Below are 20,001 nucleotides of genomic sequence, written 5' to 3' on the forward strand. Positions count from 1 at the left end.
ACTAGGCACTAAGTGTATTCACTTCTTTTTGGGTAGAATCCCTTCGACACTGTTTCAGTGAATGAAGTTTTTTCTTCTTGTTGCTTTCTCTTTAAATCATGAATTCATATTAACATTCTTAATTTAATTTTAATGTTAAAATTTTTTTTCCTTATGTCTTTTTTATCAGTATCTCTTTTGTACACTATAAACTTAGCTTGTGATAACATTAACATATTTACTTTTTTGCTTTATCTTTATAAGATCTGTGTGTTTGTTTCAAGTTAAATTATATTACTACTATTAATAAACCTACTGAGTGTTGCTTAAAATTTTGCTCTTCTTGTTTCTAGAGTACATCTCATTAAGGATGAGTCAGAGGTCTGTGTTGACACGTTAGTTGAAATAATTGCTTTCTCTCTGTAATTATGCTATCAAGTTGATAAACACTTAGGTTCATTAAAGTCATTTGCTTTTATTGGTGTTCAGTTTTACGGTTTATAATTTTTGATTTAATTTTCTTTTTTGGATATGTAAAACATTAATATGGCTTAAAAGTCATAAGTATATAAGGAGGTATACTTAGAGGAATCTAGCTCTTACCCCTATCACCTCCACCCTACTTACCACACCTATCCAGTATAACCACTTTCATTAGTTTATTTTTATAATACATTTATTGAAATATGTTTTACATATCAGAAAATTCACCTTTTTAAAGGTTATAATTAAGTGGTTTTTAGTATATTCACGGAGCCGTGCAACTGTCACCCCTTATATAATTCCAGAAATTTTCATCATTCCAAAAAGAAACCTCATACTCATTATCAATTACTCCCCATTACTTCTCACACCCCCACTTCCCAGACCTTGCCAACCACTCATCTACTTTCTTTCTCTATAGATTTGTCTACTCTGAACATTTCATATCAATGAAATCATATAAAATATGTACTTTTGTGTCTTGTTTTTTTTCACTTAGCATAATGCTTTTAGTGTTTATTCATGTTGTGGCATGTATCAGTACTTCATCCTTTTTTATGGCTGAATAATATTCCATTGCCTGTATATCACATTTTGTTTACCTATTCATTAGTTAACAGACATTTGGGTTGTTTCCACTTTTCAACAACTATGAAATAATGCTGCTATGGACATTTGTGTACAAGATTTTGTGTGGAGACATGTTTTCATTTATCTTAGGTATATACCTAGGAGTGGAGTTGCTGGATCTATGGCAACTCTACATTTAACTTTTGGAGTCATTAGTTTTTTTTAAATTTATCTTAGTGTATGCTTCATTTGACAAATTTTTTTAAATGTGTGTGTATTCTTACATATTCTCATTTTCCTCTTTTTTCTTACAAAAGAAAAGCTAGCATATTATAAACCTTGTTTTACAGCTTGAGATTTTTTATGTTGTTTGTTTTACGTGCTGGAAAATTGTAATATATCCCAGAAAATCACCACAAAACAAAGTTCATAGAGATCTTCCTCATTCTTTTCTTAAATTACTGCATAATACTACACTGTTGAATACACCCTTATTTACTCGACTAGTCCCCTATTTTCAGATATTTGTGTTGTTTCCAATCTTTTGCTTTTGAAAATTGTGCTGCAATGAGAAATCTTGTGCATGTGTTGTTTGTATTGGTGGAGGTGTATCTTTAGAGTATACGCCTTAAAAAAAAAAAGCTAACATATCATATACCCTGTTTTACCCTGTTTTGCTGGGTCAAAGGATAACTGAATGTGTAGATTTGTTAGGTACCGCCAAATCCCCTCTTCTGGAACTGTACTGCATTAATACAATAAATGTATTAGAGGACAGTTTCCCCATAGTCTCATTAATAAGCATTAGGATTTGACAATAAATGGTAGCTCAGTATAGGTTTAATTTGTATTTTTGTTACTATGAGTGAGCTTGAGCATATTACCACATACTTAAGAGTATTTGCCATTCTAATTCTGTGATCTATTTGTTCATGTCTTCTTTTGATTTCAAGATTTTGAGGACTAAGATTCTTAAAGTAAGCCAAGCAGCCAGCCTTTGGGCAGATAGAGGCAGGCACCCTGATGCTCACTAAGCACGGGCATCCTCAATTGAGTCCTTGGGTCTCGTCACATGTTGAGACTCTCAGAAAGTCAGAGCTGAAAAAACCCTTTGAGATTAGCTGCTTCAGTCTCTTCGTGTTATAGATGCACAAACCTGTGGCCCAGAGAGTGGGAGGAGCTTTCTCTAGGTCACACAGCATATTTGTGACAGATCTGGAACTTGGACTCAAAGACTCCTCCAGGGCAACTTTAAATTAACATGCAAATAGCTTCTTTGCTGATTTTTGTACATTTACTGAGATGATCACAAACTACTTTTTGGAGACCACATCCCTCTTAATGTTCTCTATTAGCTCAAATTGCAAACACTGGCAATAAATATAAAAGCCATTCTCTCTTGTTAATTCTGCTTATTACCTACATCAGTGTCCACAATATTCATTTGCTATAGAAGTGTAGAAAACAGTCTTTGAAAGTCAGAGCTGAATCAGATCTTGGAGATCTCACATATAATAGGAAAACTTGAGGTCCAGACAGGCAAAGCACTCAGGATTTATTACAGGGGGAGGCCAAAAGAGCCATTAACCTGGAAACTCACCTTCATTAAAGGCCTCAATTTTAGGTGTTTCAGAGCCTCTCCAAATGAGGTTAAAATGTATCATTACTGCATCTTTTGAGTATGCAGACAACTGCACTTGCTAAATATATACACTTAAAATACATTACAATTTTTTAATATATATACCAAGAGAGGCCTCAAGAGTGACCTGTCCCTGGTCACAAAATGAACTAATAGCAGAAAGCAGAAATGAAACTAGAGCCCAGGTCTGCTGGCTCCTGGACAGAATGCTTTCTGCCTTTTTTAAGCCAAGTAAATTCATCTTGATTCACAATATTAAATCTTCTGGCCAGGAAGCACCATTGTGGGACACAAGTGCCCCTTTCACCTGCCTATCTCAGTGCCTGTCACCAGGACTATTCTCCAGGATCCCGCTGTCTGTTACTGCCAGCCACACCATGGCAAGAAGTTGACCAGAATCTTAACAAAAAGTGCCATTTCTTGAGAGCCTCTCATGTGACATGCATTTTACCTGTGTTCATCCTAATCCACACAACTGGCCTTCATTGTAGGGATTGTGCAGATGACCAAACAGACTCAGAGAGGTTTGCCTGAGATTATACAGCAAATAAGTTGGAGAGCTTCAATTCAAAACCAGGCTCATCTGACAGCAAAGCCTGTGTCCACCCCACTCTACCTTGCTGCTACCTTTCAACTGAGACAATCCACATGCATGATGACTCTAAGAGGATATGTACATGGGTCAAGGCAAAATAGCCTTCCTCACAGAGCATTCAGCTTCCAAGGAAGCACTTAAGGGCTGGGGCTGAAAGAGCTGAGAGGCAGTTTCTGTGTAGTCCAACCACATGGGCCAGTCCTCTAATAGGAACTTTTTCTGAAAATCCAGCAGTTACTTACTTGACCAAGTGTCTTATCAGAAGTTCCAGCATCTCTCGGTTCTTTTCTGGTAGCTTATATACCAGGGAGTGAATAGCTCCTAGGCGGTAATCCAGGTTGTCAGACTCTGGGATAGAACAGTAAGAGATAAATGGTTTGGCTTTCTGGGCAACTGGATTGAGCAAAATTCTCACATATATATGCACAAACACACACACATGCGCGTGCACACACACACACACACACACACACAGAGATTCGGAGAAAGACACCCAGAGACACACACAGAGAGAGAGATAATCAATGAGATGAAAAGAGACAGAGAGATAAATAGGCACTGAAATACAATAAAAATTAGAGACCCAGAAACAAAGACAAAGACATAAAGAAAGAAAAAAGGCAGAAAAAGAGAAAAAAACACACACAAAGAAACAGGTCTAAAAAGATGTAGAAAATAGAAGATAGAAAAGAGAAGGATGAGAAGAGAAGACTGTCTCAGAGGGAGTCAGAACTCTGAGCACAGCAGGTTGTTCCTGAAGTCTCACAGATAAACTTCCAGCTGGAAACCTATTCCCATCCACCTTCCTTGTGGTACTGAGAAGTGTGCTGCTGCCTCTGGATTCCTGTTAAAATCACTGAGAGAGCCCAGAAGTAAAGAACAAAGCTCCCCTGTTTCAACAAAGACGCATTATGATGTTAAGTCCCCTGAATCTTTTTCCTCTACACCACACAGGATATGATGCAGAATAAGGGTCACATTGAGGTGGAGAGGGGCACTCATACAGTGGCCTCAGCCAAAACTTTCAATGTTTCTTTAATCGCCAACTTTTGGGGGTGATTCTCTATGCCTTATTTCCTATGTACTGACGTCCTCTCCCTCAGTTTTCTCATCTAGAAAATGTGATGCTGGCACTAACAGATTAAGGACAATGGTTCACAACACAGTCGAAAAGCATTTGAACAGGCAAAATGCTGAAGGAAGTTGAAACGGCAACTGTCGTGTAACCATTTTGCTGTCCCCTGGTAATGTGAGCCAATGTTCTTGTTCTGATGGAAGAGGCAATGAATACATATATAAATAAAGCCTTTATATTCACACAACCCTCAAGTTAATCAATTTTCTCAAGCCCACTTAAGTAACACTAATTATGAAAAATAATAGAACTCTTGAGTTAGCAAGCAAGAATACTTTCATTTGGCAGTTGTGCATAATTTGTGTATGTGTTTTAGGTTTCTGTGCCCTCAATCACTTCCCCTCAAACAATTTTCTAGGCTTATTGCAGTAAACATTAAGAAACTAGGACAACACAGTTAATTAGTAACATAAATACTTACTGGCAGCAGAGACCAGCTCTTTGTGAAGTCTATAGGTCATGACAGGTTCAGAAAGATTCCTGAAATGAATGAAAATTGTCAGTTGCTTTGGGAAGAAAGCAGCTGGGTATTGGATTCTTAGTTCTGGGGACAGCAAGGCTGAAGTTCCTGAGCCCTACAGCTTAGTGGGATTATATACATTTTTCTCTTCACCTGAAGCTTCGTCAGGGAATCCAAGTTGCTAGTAATTCAACAAAAGACCTGCAAAAGCATGGGCTGAGCCCTCTAGCAAGGTCTCCAACTAGCTCCTAGAAGTAAAAAGAGGCACAAACCAGTCCTGCAAAATTCCAGAGGGGACCCATGCTGAATGCTACCATGAATCCCTTACGATTTGATAGATCCTTAGAATTTCCGAAGTGCTTTTGCAATTGTCCTCCCAATAATCCTGTGAGGTGGAGCAGTTATTCAAATCCCCATTTACGGGAGGAGGAAACTCAGGCTCAAATGGGTTTACTCACTTAGTCAAAACACATTCTCAGTAAACTATCGCAAGGACAAAAAACCAAACACCGCATGTTCTCACTCATAGATGTGAATTGAACAATGAGAACACATGGACACAGGAAGGGGAACATCACACTCTGGGGACTGTTGTGGGGTGGGGGGAGGGGGGAGGGATAACATTAGGAGATATACCTAATGTTAAATGACGAGTTAATGGGTGCAGCACACCAGCATGGCACAAGTATACATATGTAACTAACCTGCACATTGTGCACATGTACCCTAAAACTTAAAGTATAATAATAATAAAAAAAAAAAAAGAAAAAAAAAAAACATTGGCTGAGCATTTACTTGTACCTGGCATTGTGCCAGGTATTGGGGATCCAGAGATGAATAGAAATAGTCCAAACCTCCAAGGAGCTAATAGTTTAGTAGAGAAGAGCACCATACACAAAATTTGCAATGCAGTGGGACAAGTACGATGACAAAATAAAGGTATATGGTAGGTGGCTCAGAGGAAGTAAGTAATCAACTAATAATTATAATAGCAAACTCTGTACCGCTCTAAGTGATTTACATGTATTAACCCATTTAAACCTCATAACAACTCTGTGAGGTAGGTACCATTTCCAGTTCGTCAATCAGGAAACTGAGGCCTAGAGAAGTTAAAAACTCATCCAAAATTACACAGCTAATAAGTGGCAGAAGCAGGAAGTCTGTCTCCTGAGTCCATGCTCTTAATTACTATACTATACTGCCTGCCACTGTTGTTACTGTAGTAATCCAAGCAAAAGATAATAAAAGACAAACAGAGGGGCTAGTCATGGTGGCTGACATCTGTAATCCCAGCACTTTGGGAGGCCAAGGCAGGAGGATCACTTAAGCCCAAGAGTTCGAGACCAGTCTGGACAACTGAATGAGACCCCTACCTCTTAAAAATAACTTAAAAACAGTAGCTGGGCATGGTGGTGCGTGCTTGTAGTCCAGACTACTCAAGGGGCTGAGATGGGAGGACTGCTTGAGCCTGAGAGAGAGAAGGGTGTGGCGGGAGGGCAAGCCTGCAATGAGTCATGATCACAACACTGCACTCCAGCCTGGGTGACAAAGCACAGAAAGAATAGGTGAGGAGACTGTTTTGAAAAATATTAAAGAAAGAACTCCTTCTTTGATTGGGTATGATGGCAAGGGAGCAGTTTGGTTTGGGTGAGTGAATAGAATAAGAGTTGATTAAGAGGGAAGTAGAGATGCTAAGTCAGGGAGGCCTCAGGAAGGTGATATCTACTAAGAAGCTGGATGCAGGGCTCTGCTAGATCAGAGAAGCAGATGTGAAAATCAGGAACCTAGAGAACAGATGACGAAACCACAAGAACAGATGCCACTTCTCCAGGGGAGCTGGCAAACTGGCAGTCAAACAGCTACATGAGGTCTTCCGATATTTCTTCTTTGTCCAGCACAGTGTATAAAAGTGAAATGGAATTGAATCAATGATCAAAATATTTTAAAATGAGATATTTCATATACAAACCCATATCCCCTGTCCCTGTTGAAAAATGCAAAGATCTGGCTCTATTGGTTCTTTGTAGAAGTAAACAACACTGCTGTTTGTATGTAAACAAAGGGCTTGTCATACAAATAAAGGTTCAATGTGCAAAGTGTTTAATACGAAAATAGTCTACTTCATTCAGTTTTATTTCCTGGTCCCTGTAGATATTTCAGTTTTCAGTTGTTCTACTATAGTAAAATGAGCAGAGAGCCCAGGAAAATACCAAATAGAAAGCCCATAAAGGAGATTGACAAAAATGACCAAAGAGGTTAGAGAAAAACAAAAAGCAAGTGATTCAGCAGAATCCAAAACAGAAGAAAGTATCAAAGAAGGCTTGTTAACAACTTCAAATGTTACAAAAAGGTCAAGTAAGGTAAAGACTGACAACTGTGCTTTGTGTGCAGCATTGAGGGTATCCCTGGTGACCCTGGCAAAAGCAGCTTCATTGGAGCAGAGGGGGTAAGAGTTAGATTACAATGAGTTAAGAAGGAACTGGGGAGTTAAGAAGTACAGACCAGGAGTGTATATTACTTGGCACAGAAGCTTGGCTGATGTTGACAAAAAGAGTGAAACTGTGTACAATATTTTAAGAGATTTATTCTGAGCCAACTATGAGTGACCATGGCCTGTGACACAGCCCTCAGGAGGTCCTGAGAACTTGTGCCCAAGGTGGTCGGGGTACAGCTTGGTTTTACATATTTTTAGGGAGGCATGAGATATCAATCAAATACATTTAAGAAATACATTGGTTTGGTTCAGAAAGGCAGGACAACTCAAAGTGGGGGCTTCCAGGCTATAGGTAAATTTAAACATTTTCTGGTTGACAATTGGTTGAGTTTATGTGACGACCGGGATCAATGGAAAGGAATGTTCAGGTTAAGATAAAGGATTGTGGAGACCAAGTTTTATTGTGTGGAGGAATCTCTCAGATACCAGACTTTAGAGAGAGTACGTTGTAAAATGTTTCTTATTAGACCTAAAAGGGCACCTGGCTCTTAGTTGATTATCTCCTGGATCTGGAAAGAAATGAAGGAAAACAATGGGGGAAGGGGATTCTCTATAGAATGTGGATCTTTCCCACAAGAGACTTTGCAGGGCAATTTCAAGGTATGGCAAGAAAATATATTTTGGGGTAAAACATTTTCATTTTCTCCCTTGTTATGCCAGAGTCAGATGGGAAACTAAGTCATGATATACAAGGTTAAATAAAACCCATCTGATGAGAATTTATGGCTTGGAGGGCATGACTCCCCAGACCCCTTAGAAAGGAATTTGGGCAAGATGAAAAATCAGAGTTTAGTCCCCACCGAGAAGGGGTAAAGTATCTCATTAGGCAATCTTGTTTAAGTTCCTGGCTGTAACTATTGTCTATATGGTCAATGATCACCAATTTTTTAGTTCAAGCCCTGAACTCATCACTGAGTTTCAGACCTATGTATTCAATTGCCTGCTTAATATTGTGCCCTGATTTCTTCAAAGCTACCCAAATTCGACATATCCAAATTCCAACTTATTGCCTCCCTCAAACTTAGTCTTCTTGTGTTTCTCAAATCAGTAAATGCATGACCATCATTTGGTTGTATGGGCCAGAAACATGGAAGTCACCTTTTTGTCTCCCTATCCCTAATCCTCATATCCAATTCATGAATTGTACTTCCCAAATCTCTTGAATATGCTTACTTCTAGGAATATCTACTGCTACTCCCTAGTCCAAGCATGAGTATCATCTCTTGCCTGGACGACAGCCATAGCCGGCTAACTGATTTCCACATCTCTGCCCATTTTATATCACTGCAATCTAATCTCCATCCTTTTTTATTTCAAAATACAAATCTCAATATGCACCTCTTGTTTAAAATTTTTCAATATAGTCCCATTACTTTTAAGATAAATCTAGACCCTAATTTTTAAAAGATCCTTTAAAGCCCTGAATGATATGGCCCTTACATACCTCTCCCTCCCTCTCTACACTCAATACTCCCCCTATACTGATTCATGTAGTTTGTTGAAGGGGCCTTCCTCCCTCCTGCCTCAAGTCTTTGCGTATTCATTTCCCTCTGTCTGGAACCCAACTCCTACTTAGTTGATTCCTACTTACAGTGCAAACCTCAGTTTAAACCAAAATGGGTGACGTCTTCCTATTAAATGCCTTCATAGCACGTTATACCTTTCCTTCAGAGTACTTATTAGAGTTTATTACATTTGTATGATTATTTGTCTTCTGACTGTCCCCTTTACTAGGCTATAAGTTCTTTAAGGTCAGAGACCATATCTATACACAACTGTTTGCCTAGTGCCTAACATCACACTGGGCATAGAATAAGCAGTCAAGATATTTTTACTGAATCATTTACTGATTTAAAGATGTATGTGGCTGGAGCATAATTACATACTGGGAAAAAGAGCCAGTTGAATGAGAGAGGATAAAAATAGGGGAGAGAGAAGGGATGATTTTTAGAGGACTTCTCTGGAAAGGTTAGAGATAAGGGGTGATTTAGTTACCTAGAACAGAGTGTGGAGACCTGTCCTGGAACATAGCTATCTTTGAGAATTCTATAGGGTATTTACTGGCTGGTGTATATTACAGAACCATGGATGAGAGTCTCGAGAACAAATATCACTTACTGGGGGTGCCGCCCACTCGCACTTTCAGGCTTGACCCTCTCATCTTTGAAAAGGGCCACCCTGCCTATTATAGGATGAGCTGGGAATAATGCAATGTGGGGAAGGCTTTACAAATCTAAGAAAATGTTGAGACTCCTTTGAAGGAAGCTAGAGATACAGAATCACTTATTCCCACTATTCTCATCACAACAAGTCTTCTTAAAGTATTTGTAACAGATTGCTCTCTGTCTTTACTAAATTACCAAGCCATCCAAAGAAGGCCAAAGCTCCTGGGAGTAGGGGGCAGGAGAAGAAGATGCCCCAGTACCAGGGGCCTTATAAGTCAGAGACACTGAGATTTAAAAAATACAAGCTGGGACCATGGCTATTACTTAATGGAGAAAGTGGTGCACCTTGGTTTCCTCATCTGCAAAACGAGTCAAGTACCACCTAGTACACTCGGTTAATGGGAGAAAAAAACAATGACACTATCAGTGTAAACAACTAGCCGTAGCCTAGTACAGAATAAACCCTCCAATAACAGTTCTTTTCTTTATCAGCAGATGCAGGAGAAATATTCCTGGAAAGAACATTCAAGTTTATGGAAAGCTCTAAGATGATGCTACAGTAGCAAAATATTTAACAGTAATATCTGAAACCCAATCTATTTTAGATTAATGAGATTTCCCAGAACTTATGTATCAATCTTAATGGCTCAAGAACACAATCATTGAAAAGAAGAGGCTTTTGCACATAAAGTATGATACATACTATGAGACATAAAGAGTGGTAAGAAATCAATGTGTTTAAAAAATATATATGTCTTAAGCACCTTTTGCATAATATAAATTTATGCCAATAAACTGAAGAATATATTCATTAATATTGCACATTCCCAAATTTTGTTGGTGAGCTAACTTTTTTCCATACTGCTGACAGTTCATTTAGCTCCAACATTATTACAGTTGTATTTTCTTGGTTTTTATTTCCATTACCTGGATTAAGACATGATACGTAGCACATCACACACATATACCATTTTTGCCAAATGCAATTTGACATTTCAAAATGGTTATTATCCTCTAAAACATGTTAGCCACCCTGAATAGTCCCAGCTCCTGATTCTACTAGTGAATCCATCACAACATCACTCTATCTGTGAAGAGCAAAACGTATTCAATGATTTCAAGTGCATGTTTTTTGAACATAATCTTTTTAGCCTTTTTTCAGTAACAATTCTATTATTTTTATGCTTCTCTTGCTTAAACTCTCAGATTTAAAAAACAGTCTTTGCACATTCTTGGCCAGAAATCCTCTTCACATGTTTTTTCTTAAGCAATTCTATCCAAACTCCTGGAACTGAGACCACGTTAACTCCGCTCAACACCCAGAGAAATTTCACCAGCTATGAAAAGCAAACTCCCAATTCAAATCAGGCATACCTGAGGTAGAATTTCAAGGAGCTGGTGATTGTCTTAATGTCCCAGTCACTATTATGAAAATCAACATCTCCTGGGCATTTAGGATCTATTTGAGAAAAGTAAACAAAAAACAAAAGTTAATCATCAAAAAAAATCTTACATTTTCCCTCTTTTAAAAGAAAAACAAAGTATATTACCCTAAGTAGTTTTTAAGAGATCAAAACTTTAGAAGAAGCAAATCTTTGATATTTCAAAAACATGACTGCATTCTGGTCTGCCATATAAGAAATAAGAAAGTAATCTATCCAATTCACACAACAAGAAAAAACTGAACAAACAAAATCAACTCTTCTTAGATTCATCAGATAACTGGGGTCATAGGGTAAATGGCTGTCCCCAGAAGTGAGGAGATAGATAGAGAGAACCAAATCTTACAGTAACAGAAGGCCAGGAGTAGAAAACTCCTTGGGAACCAGCACTGGGATAGGATAACCTAATCTGTAATTTACAAATTGCTGGAGGCTTAATATGCTCGGATTTGAGAGGTAAAAACTCCAATGGGGCCCAGTCCAAAAGGGGCTCCCAAACTTTTGTGAGTTTTACCTACAAGAGTCCTATCAAGTTTTGATGGTGAAAAATCCCCTCATGCTTCCAGCAGGGGGGAAAGATAAGTAGTCATTTAAAAATATTCACAGACCCTTCTCTTCTTCTTAACAAGGTCTTCCCTCAAGAGAAACTATTTTTACCAGATCAAAACCTCCTGGAGTTTTATCAGAACCTAAGCGAACGAGGTGAAGGGAAATACCGAATTCCAGACCCAATTTGCCTTCCCATCTCTCCCAAGAGGGGGAAAAAAAAATTCCTGAGAAGAACTTAAGTAAGTCACAGGCCAGGGGCACAGCTCACTAAAAGACAGAGACATAATCTTATAGAAGACTTCCCCACCCATGACACCTTACCACCGTATCAACTGGGCTCATATGTAACCACGGAAATATGACTAAAAGAACTGTGCTTCTCAGATGATATTTAAGTCTTTAGGCCAAACCAAAAATAACAGAGGAGGCAAAAACAAGAACATCAGAGTAATGTTTAGCCTCTATCAGTCGCATTTCTACAGACTAACAATGAACTATTTGAAAAAAATTTCAAAAACAATCCCATTTACAATAGTATTAAATAAAGAAAAAACTTAGGAATAAATTTAGTCAAGGAAGTGAATAACTGCTACACTAAAAACTATAAAACACTGATAAAACAAACTGAAGACACAAATAAATGAAAAAATAGTCCATGTCCATGGATTAGAAGAACTAATCTTGTTAAAATGTCCATACTTCCCAAAGCGTTCTCTGGGTTCAATGCAATTCCTATCAAAATTCCAATGTCATTTTTCACAGAAATAGAAGATAATCATAAAATTCATATGAAATGACAAAAGACCCTGAATAGTCAAAGCAATCTTTAGCAAAAGGAAAAAACATGAAGGTATCACATTCTCTGACTTCAAAATATATTATGAAGTTATTATAATCACATATAAACAGCATGGTACTGGCATAAAAACAGACCAATCGACCAATAGTACAGAATAGAAAGTCCAGACGTAAACCCAAGTACTTAGAGTTAATTGATTTTTTGACAAAGGTGTCAAGAACACTCAACAGGGAAAGGATACTCTATTCAGTAAATGGTGTTGGAAAAACTGGATATCCTCATACGGAAGGAAATTGGACTCTATCTTACACTGTATACAAAAATCAACACAAAATGAATAAAGACTTAAATGTAAGACCAGAAACCATAAAACTACTAGAAGAAAACATAGGTGAAAAGCTCCATGACATTTGTCTGGGCAATGATTTCTTGGATCAGACTCTAAAGACACAAGCAACAAATGCTAACGTAGACAAATGGAATTGCACCAAACTAAAAAGCTTCTGCAAAGAAATGGAAACAATTAACACAGTGAGGGGACAACCCACGGATTGGGTAAAAACATTGGCAAACCATAAATCTGATAAGGGGCTGATATCCAAAATATAGAAGTAACTCAAACAACTAAATAACAAGAAAACAAATAACCCAAGTAAAAAATGGGTAAGAAAATATGAGCAAACATTTCTCCAAAAAAAGAGACACTGGAATGTGTGTACTTCAGAAAGAGAGAGTGCAGCAATTGTGAGACACTGCATTGAACTCCGTGCTACCCTGTCACATGGAAGAAAGCAAAATCAGGCTGAACTCAGCTAAGGACAACCCACACAGGGAGCATTTAAACCAGCCCTAGCTAGAGGGGAATCACACATCCTAGTTCTAAGCCTTGACACTGCAGGCTAAAGTGCTCTGGATCCCTAAATAAACTTGAAGGGCACTCTAAGCCACAAGGACTGCAACTCTTATATTAGTCCTAGTGTTGAACTGGGCTCAGAGCCAGTGAATTTGGGAGGCATGCAACCTACTGAGACACCAGCCATGGTGGCTATGGGAGTCCTTGCACCACCCCACACAGCACAGCTCAAGGCTCCAAAAGATACCCCTTCCTTCTGCTTGAGGAAAAGAGGGGGCAAGAGTAAAGAGGACTTTGTCTTGCATCTTGTATACTAGCTCAGCCACAGTAGCCTAGAGCACTCATCAGAGTCCTAAGGCCCCTTTTCCAGACTCTAGCTCCCAGACATTTCTACACACACCTGGGGCCAAAAGGGAACCCACTGCCTTGAATGGAAGAACCCAGTCCTGGCAGGACCCATCACATGCTGACTAAAGAACCTTTGGACCCTAAATAACCAGAAGCAAAACCCAGATAGTACTCATTGGGCCTTAGACGAAACTTTGTGGGCTTCAGGTATGACTCAACACGTTCCCAGCTGTGGTAGCTGTGGGGAGAGACTCCTTCTGCTTCAGAAAAGTAGAGGGAAAAGTAAAAGTGGACTTTAAAAGTAAAAGGAGAAAGTAAGGAAAGAAAACGAGAGTCTCTGCCTAGTAATCCAGAGAAGGCTTCCAGATCTTATTCAACACCATCAAGGTGGTACCGCTACAAATCTGCAAGAACCACAGAATTACTGGGTATGGGATGCTCTCTAATGCAGATATGGCTTGGATGAAAACACTCAAGTCCTTTCAAATATCTGGAAAGCCTTCCCAAGGAGGACAAGTACAAACAAGCCCAGACTAAAAAGACTACACTACTTAACTCTTAGATGCCCAGAAACAGACGAACATTCACAAGCATCAGGACCATTCAAGAAAATATGACCTTCCAAAATGAACTAAATAAGGCATCAGAGACTAATCTTGGAGAAACAGAGGTATGTGACATATAAGACAGAGAAATCAAAATAGCTATTTTGAGAAAACTCAAAGAAATTCAATATAATATAGAAAAGGAATTCAGAATTCTATCACATACATTTAACAAAGACATTGAAATAATTTTAAAAATCAAGCAGAAATTCTGGAGTTAAAAAATGTAAGTGACATGCAGAAGAATGCATCAGAGTCTTATAATAACATAATTAATCAAGCAGAAGAATTGATGAGCTTGAAGACAGGCTATTCAAAAATACACATTTAGAGGAGACAAAAGAGAAAAGAATGAAAAACAACGAAGCATGCCTACAGGATCTATAAAATAGTCTCAAAAGGGCATATATAAGAGTTACTGGCCTTAAAGAGGAGGTAGAGAAAGAGACAGGGGTAGCAAGCTTATTCAGTGGGATAGTATCAGCGATATCAACTTTGAAGTACAAGACGGTTATAGAACACCAGAGACATTTAACCCAAACAAGAATATCTAAAGGCATTTAATAATCAGATTCCTCAAGATCAAGGATAAAAAAAGGATCCTAAAAGCAGCAAGGGGAAAAGAGACAAGTAACATAAAAAGGAGCTCGAATATGTCTGACAGCAGACTTTTCAGTGGAGACCTTACAGGCCAAGAGAGAGTGGCATGACATAAAGTGCTGAAGAAGAAAAACTCTTACCCTAGAATAGTATATCTGGTGAAAATGTCCTTCAAACATGAAGGAAAAATAAAGACTTTCCAAGACAAACAAAAGCTGAGAGATTTCATCAATAGCAGATCTATCTTACAAGAGACGCTAAAGAGAGTACTTCATTCAGAAAGAGAAGAACAGTAATGAGCACTAAGAAATCATCTGAAGATATAAAACTCACTGGTAATAGTAAGTACACAGAAAAACACAGAATATTATAACACCGTAACTGTAATGTGTAAACCACTCTTAAGTAGAAAGACTAAACAATGAATCAATCAAAAATAATAACTCCAACAACTTTTAAAGACATAGAGAGTACAACAAGACATAAATGGAAACAACAAAAAACTGAAAAGTGGGCAGAAAAAATTATGGTGTAAAGTTTTTATTAGTTTCCTTTTTTCCTTGTTTGTTTGTTTATGCTATCAGTTATAAGTTGTCATCAGTTTACAATAATGGGTTATAAGAGAGAATTTGCAAACCTCTTAATAACCTCAAATCAAAAAAGATACAATGGATACACAAAAAATAAAAAGGAAGAAATTAAAATCATACCACTAGAGAAAATCTACTTCACTAAAAAGACAGGAAGAAAAGAAGGAAGACAAGACCACAAAACAATCAGAAAACAAATAATAAAATGGGACGGGGTAAATCATTACTTATCAATAATAACATTGACTATAAATAGACAAAACTCTCCAATCAAAAGACATACAGTAGCTGAATGGATAAAAAAAATAGATCAAATTACTCTTGCCTACAAAAAACACATTTATCCTGTAAAGACACACATAGACTGAAAATAAAAGGGTGGAAAAAAGATACTCCATGCCAATGGAAACCAAAAAAGAACAGAGTAGCTATACTTATATTAGAAAAAATAGACTTCAAGACAAAAACTGTAAGAGACAAAGAAGATCATCTGTCTTGTAGGACAGATCTCGTATTGATGAAATCCCTCAGCTTTTGTTTGTCAGGAAAGTCTTTATTTCTCTTTCATGTTTGAAGGACATTTCCAATAGACATACTATTCTAGAATAAAAGTTTTTTTTTCCTTCACTACTTTAAATCTTTAGAAGATCATTATGACCCCATAATGATAAAGGGGTCAATTTAGCAAGAGGAAATAACAATTTTAAATATAATACACCCAGTGCTGGAGCACCCAAACATATAAATATTATTAGAGCTAAAAGGAGAGGTAGATTTCAATAGGATAATAGCTAAACACTTCAACACCCCTACTTTCAGCATTAAACAGATCTCCCAGACAGAAAATCAACAAAGAAGCATTCGACTTAATCTGCACTATGGACCAAATGGATCTAGTAGATATTTACAGAACATTTCATCCAATGGCTACAGAATACACATTCTTCACCTCAGCACATGGATCATTCTCAAGGACAGACCATATGTTAGGTCACAAAACCAGTCTTTTTTTTTTGAGACAAGGTCTCACTCCACCACCCAGGCTGGAATGCAGTGGCTCACTGCAGTCTCGGCCTCATAGGTTCAAGCAGCCCTCCCATCTCAGCCCCCACTAGTAGCTGGAACTACAAGCGTGTGCCACCACACCTGGATAACTTTTTGTACTTTTAGTAGAGACAGGGTTTCACTATGTTACCCAGGCTGGTCTTGAACTCCTGGACTCAAGCGATCTGCCCACTTCGGCCTCCCAAAGTGCTAGGATTACAGGCGTGAGCAACTGCACCCACCCATAAAGCAAGTCTTAAAACATTCAAAAAAACTGAAATAATATCAAGTATCTTCTCTGACCACAATGGAAAAAAAAGCTAGAAATCAATAAGAAGAGGAATTTTGGAAACTATACAAACACATGGAAATTAATATCCTCCTGAACGATCAGTGGGCCAATGGTAAAATTAAGAAGAAAACTGAACATTTTCTTAAAGCAAATGATAATGGAAATGTAATATACTAAAACGTATGGGATACAGTAAAAGCAGTACTAAGATGGAAGGTTATAGCTATAATGCCTACATCAAAAAGAAAAACTTCAAATAAATAACCTAATGATGTATCTTAAAGAACTAGAAAAGCAAGAGCAAACCCAATCCAAAATTAGTAGAAGAAATAATTAAGATCAGAGCAGAAATAAAATGAATTTGACATGATAATAATACAAAAAGATCAATAAAACAAAAAGTTGGTTTTCTGAAAAGATACATAAAATTGACAAACCTTTAGCCAGATTAAGATAAAAAGAGAGAATATCCCAATAAATAAAATCAGAGATGAGAAAGGAGACATTACAACTGATACTGCAGAAATTCAAAGGGTAATTAGTGGCTACTATGAGGAACTATATGCCAATAAATTGGAAAACTAGAAGAAATTGATAAATTCCTAGACACACACAACCTACCAAGATTGAACCAGGAATAAATCCAAAACCTGAACCGACCAATAACAAGGAACAAGATCAAAGGCATAATAAAAAGTCTAACAGCAAAGAAAAGTCTGGGACCCAATAGCTTTACTGCTGAATTCTACCAAACACTTAAAGAAGAGCTAATACTAAACCTATTCAAACTATTCTGAAAAAATAGAGGGGGGAGGGAGTACTTCCAAACTCACTCTACGAGGCCAATATTACCCTGATACCAAAACCAGACCAAAACACATCAAACAAACAAACAAACAAACAAACAAAAAGCTATTGGCCATAACCACTGATCAATTTATATATATATATATACACACACACACACACATATATACCCTCAACAAAATACTAGCAAGCCAAATTCAACAAATTTTAAAAATCCTTCATCATGACCAAGTGGGATTTATCTCAGGGATGCAAGGATGGCTCAACATACACAAATAAATCAATACAGTACATCATACCAATAAAACGAAGGACAAAAACCATACTATAATTTCAATTGTTACTGAAAAAGCATTTGACAAAATTCAATATCCCTTCAGGATAAAAACCCTCAAAAATCTGGGTATAGAAAAAGCATGGCCCTGCCCAAGGCCTGTTCCATTCTCAGTGAAAGTAAACACCAATTTAGCCATGTGTCTGTTTAGGATCCCTAATATTCACAAGACACTGTCAACTCCAATTTCAGCTTGATTGTATAGCATATTGGTCTACATTTATCTGACTAGATGGTGATTTGTACATTATAATTACTTCTCAGAGAATGGCAATTCCAGCTTTATAGTCTGCAATTCAATTTTTTTTTTTTTTGAGACAGAGTCTCACTCTGTTGCCCAGGCTGGAGTGCAGTGGCGCAATCTCGGCTCACTGCAACCTCTGCCTATCAGGTTCAAGCGATTCTCGTGCCTCAGCCTCCTGAGTAGCTGGGATTACAGGTGCGTGCCACCACACCTGGCTAATTTTTGTATTTTTAGTAGAGGCAGGGTTTCACCATATTGGCCAGAATGGTCTTGAACTCCTGACCTCAAGGGATCCACCAGCCTCGGCCTCCCAAAGTGCTGGGATTACAGGCATGAGCCACTGTGCCCGGCCATAGTCTGTAATTCTTACATACATCTTTGTGACAAGACAGTATTCATAGAGGATTGCCTGAAGAACATGCAGTCCATCTTTTCCTCTAGGTTGGTCACTGTGAACCACTCTTTTCCACCCAAACACCCTACCTTCTGAATCCGTGGCTCACCACAGCAGTGATTATTAGAAGAATTTTAAACTTTTTTACTCATTTGTATCTGGAATTTTTATGCAAGAACTCACACTGATATCTTACAAACTCAAATTTGACTCTTGCTTGTCTATAAACCAACCAAAAGAACAAACTAAAAAGGTTCTTAGGTCTGTAGATCTCATGAAGATAGAGAGTAGACTGGTGAGTATCAGAGGACAGGAAGGATAGGAGGAGGGAAGATGAAGAAGAAAAAAAGTTTCCTCCATAAAAAGAGTTATTCGGTTTAGGAAAAGTCAATGTAGTTTAATAGAAGGAAAACTCTCTGAAGAATCAGAATACAGGAATCCCTCTGGAAAAAAGCATTTACAGTGAGAAACACAAGGTTTTAGAACGTGGCTGATATAAGATGACAATGTGATTAAAAGGTGGTTGCAATGAAATGCAAATGATAATGAAGGACAAAAATTATTCATAGCCTAATAATAAAAGAATACTTCTTATTTTTTTCTTTTTTTTAAAAAAGAATACTTCTTTAAGCTAATAAAGATCTACTGTGATGTGCTGGTAAATAATGAACAGGTTGACAGAGAAGGTGGGGAGCGCTGATTTTAGCATTTGTCAATTTCCATGTGAATCAACCATGGCTGGTTTGAAGTGATCAACATAATGTCAATGAATGTGAAGTTGGGAAAATATGTGTACAGTTACACCTTTTGAGCAGGTACCAGCTGCCTCCAACACACCACTGAGTCAATCTCAAATGATCAGCTCATATCACCATTAATGGTGCAATACTAGAAGCTTATGATCAGAAGCCAGAAAAGGATGTCTGCTATCACTAGTACTACTTATCATTTGGTCAGAGTGTCTAGAACAATGATTCTCAAACACAGCTTCTAGAAACATCTGAGAAGTTTTTAAAAATGACAATACCCACATTCCCCCTACATCAGGTAAACCAGAATCTCTGATTCAGGTGAGTCCTGATACTTTTTAAAAAACTCTTCACCAAGTTTAATGAACAGCAAAGGTGGTGAGGAACTGGGTTCTCAATGTAATTTTAAAAAGAAACAAAAACAGAAAAGTTAAACCTATTGGAAAGGAGATAGAATAATCATTATTTACCTATCATATAACTGTCTAACTGAAAAATGCAAGAGAAATTACTGATACTTTTTTTTTTTTTTCCAGAAAGGGTCTCACTCTGTCACTCAGGCTGCAGTGTAATGGTGTGGTCATGGCTCACTTCAGCCTCAAACTCCTGGGCTCAAGGGCTCTTCCCTCCTCTGCCTCCCGAGTAGATAGGACTATAGGCCCGCACCACCATGCCCAGCAATTTTTGTATTTTTAATTTTTGTAGAGATGGGGGTCTCATTATGTTGCCCAGGCTGGTCTAGAACTCCTGGGCTCAGGCGATCCTCTCGCATTGGCTTCACAAAGTGATGGGAATACAAGCATGAGCCACCATGCTTAGACCTATTGA

At 37.9% G+C, this 20,001-nt stretch overlaps 1 protein-coding gene across 6 annotated transcripts in view; it reads right to left on the reverse strand.

The window, feature by feature from the left end:
• OPHN1 (oligophrenin 1) overlaps positions 1-20,001 on the reverse strand; it is a 387,278-nt gene that overhangs the window by 64,817 nt on the left and 302,460 nt on the right. For all 6 annotated transcript variants that reach the window (XM_054676181.2, XM_009439212.5, XM_009439209.5 and 3 more), the window contains 3 exon segments: positions 10,898-10,982; positions 4,826-4,884; positions 3,512-3,617 (listed from right to left, as the gene is read on the reverse strand). In XM_054676181.2, the coding sequence (XP_054532156.1) occupies positions 3,512-3,617; positions 4,826-4,884; positions 10,898-10,982 (250 nt within the window).

The sequence above is a fragment of the Pan troglodytes genome, chromosome X (genome assembly GCF_028858775.2).
Source record: "Pan troglodytes isolate AG18354 chromosome X, NHGRI_mPanTro3-v2.0_pri, whole genome shotgun sequence".
In the NCBI taxonomy this organism is placed as follows: domain Eukaryota; kingdom Metazoa; phylum Chordata; class Mammalia; order Primates; family Hominidae; genus Pan; species Pan troglodytes.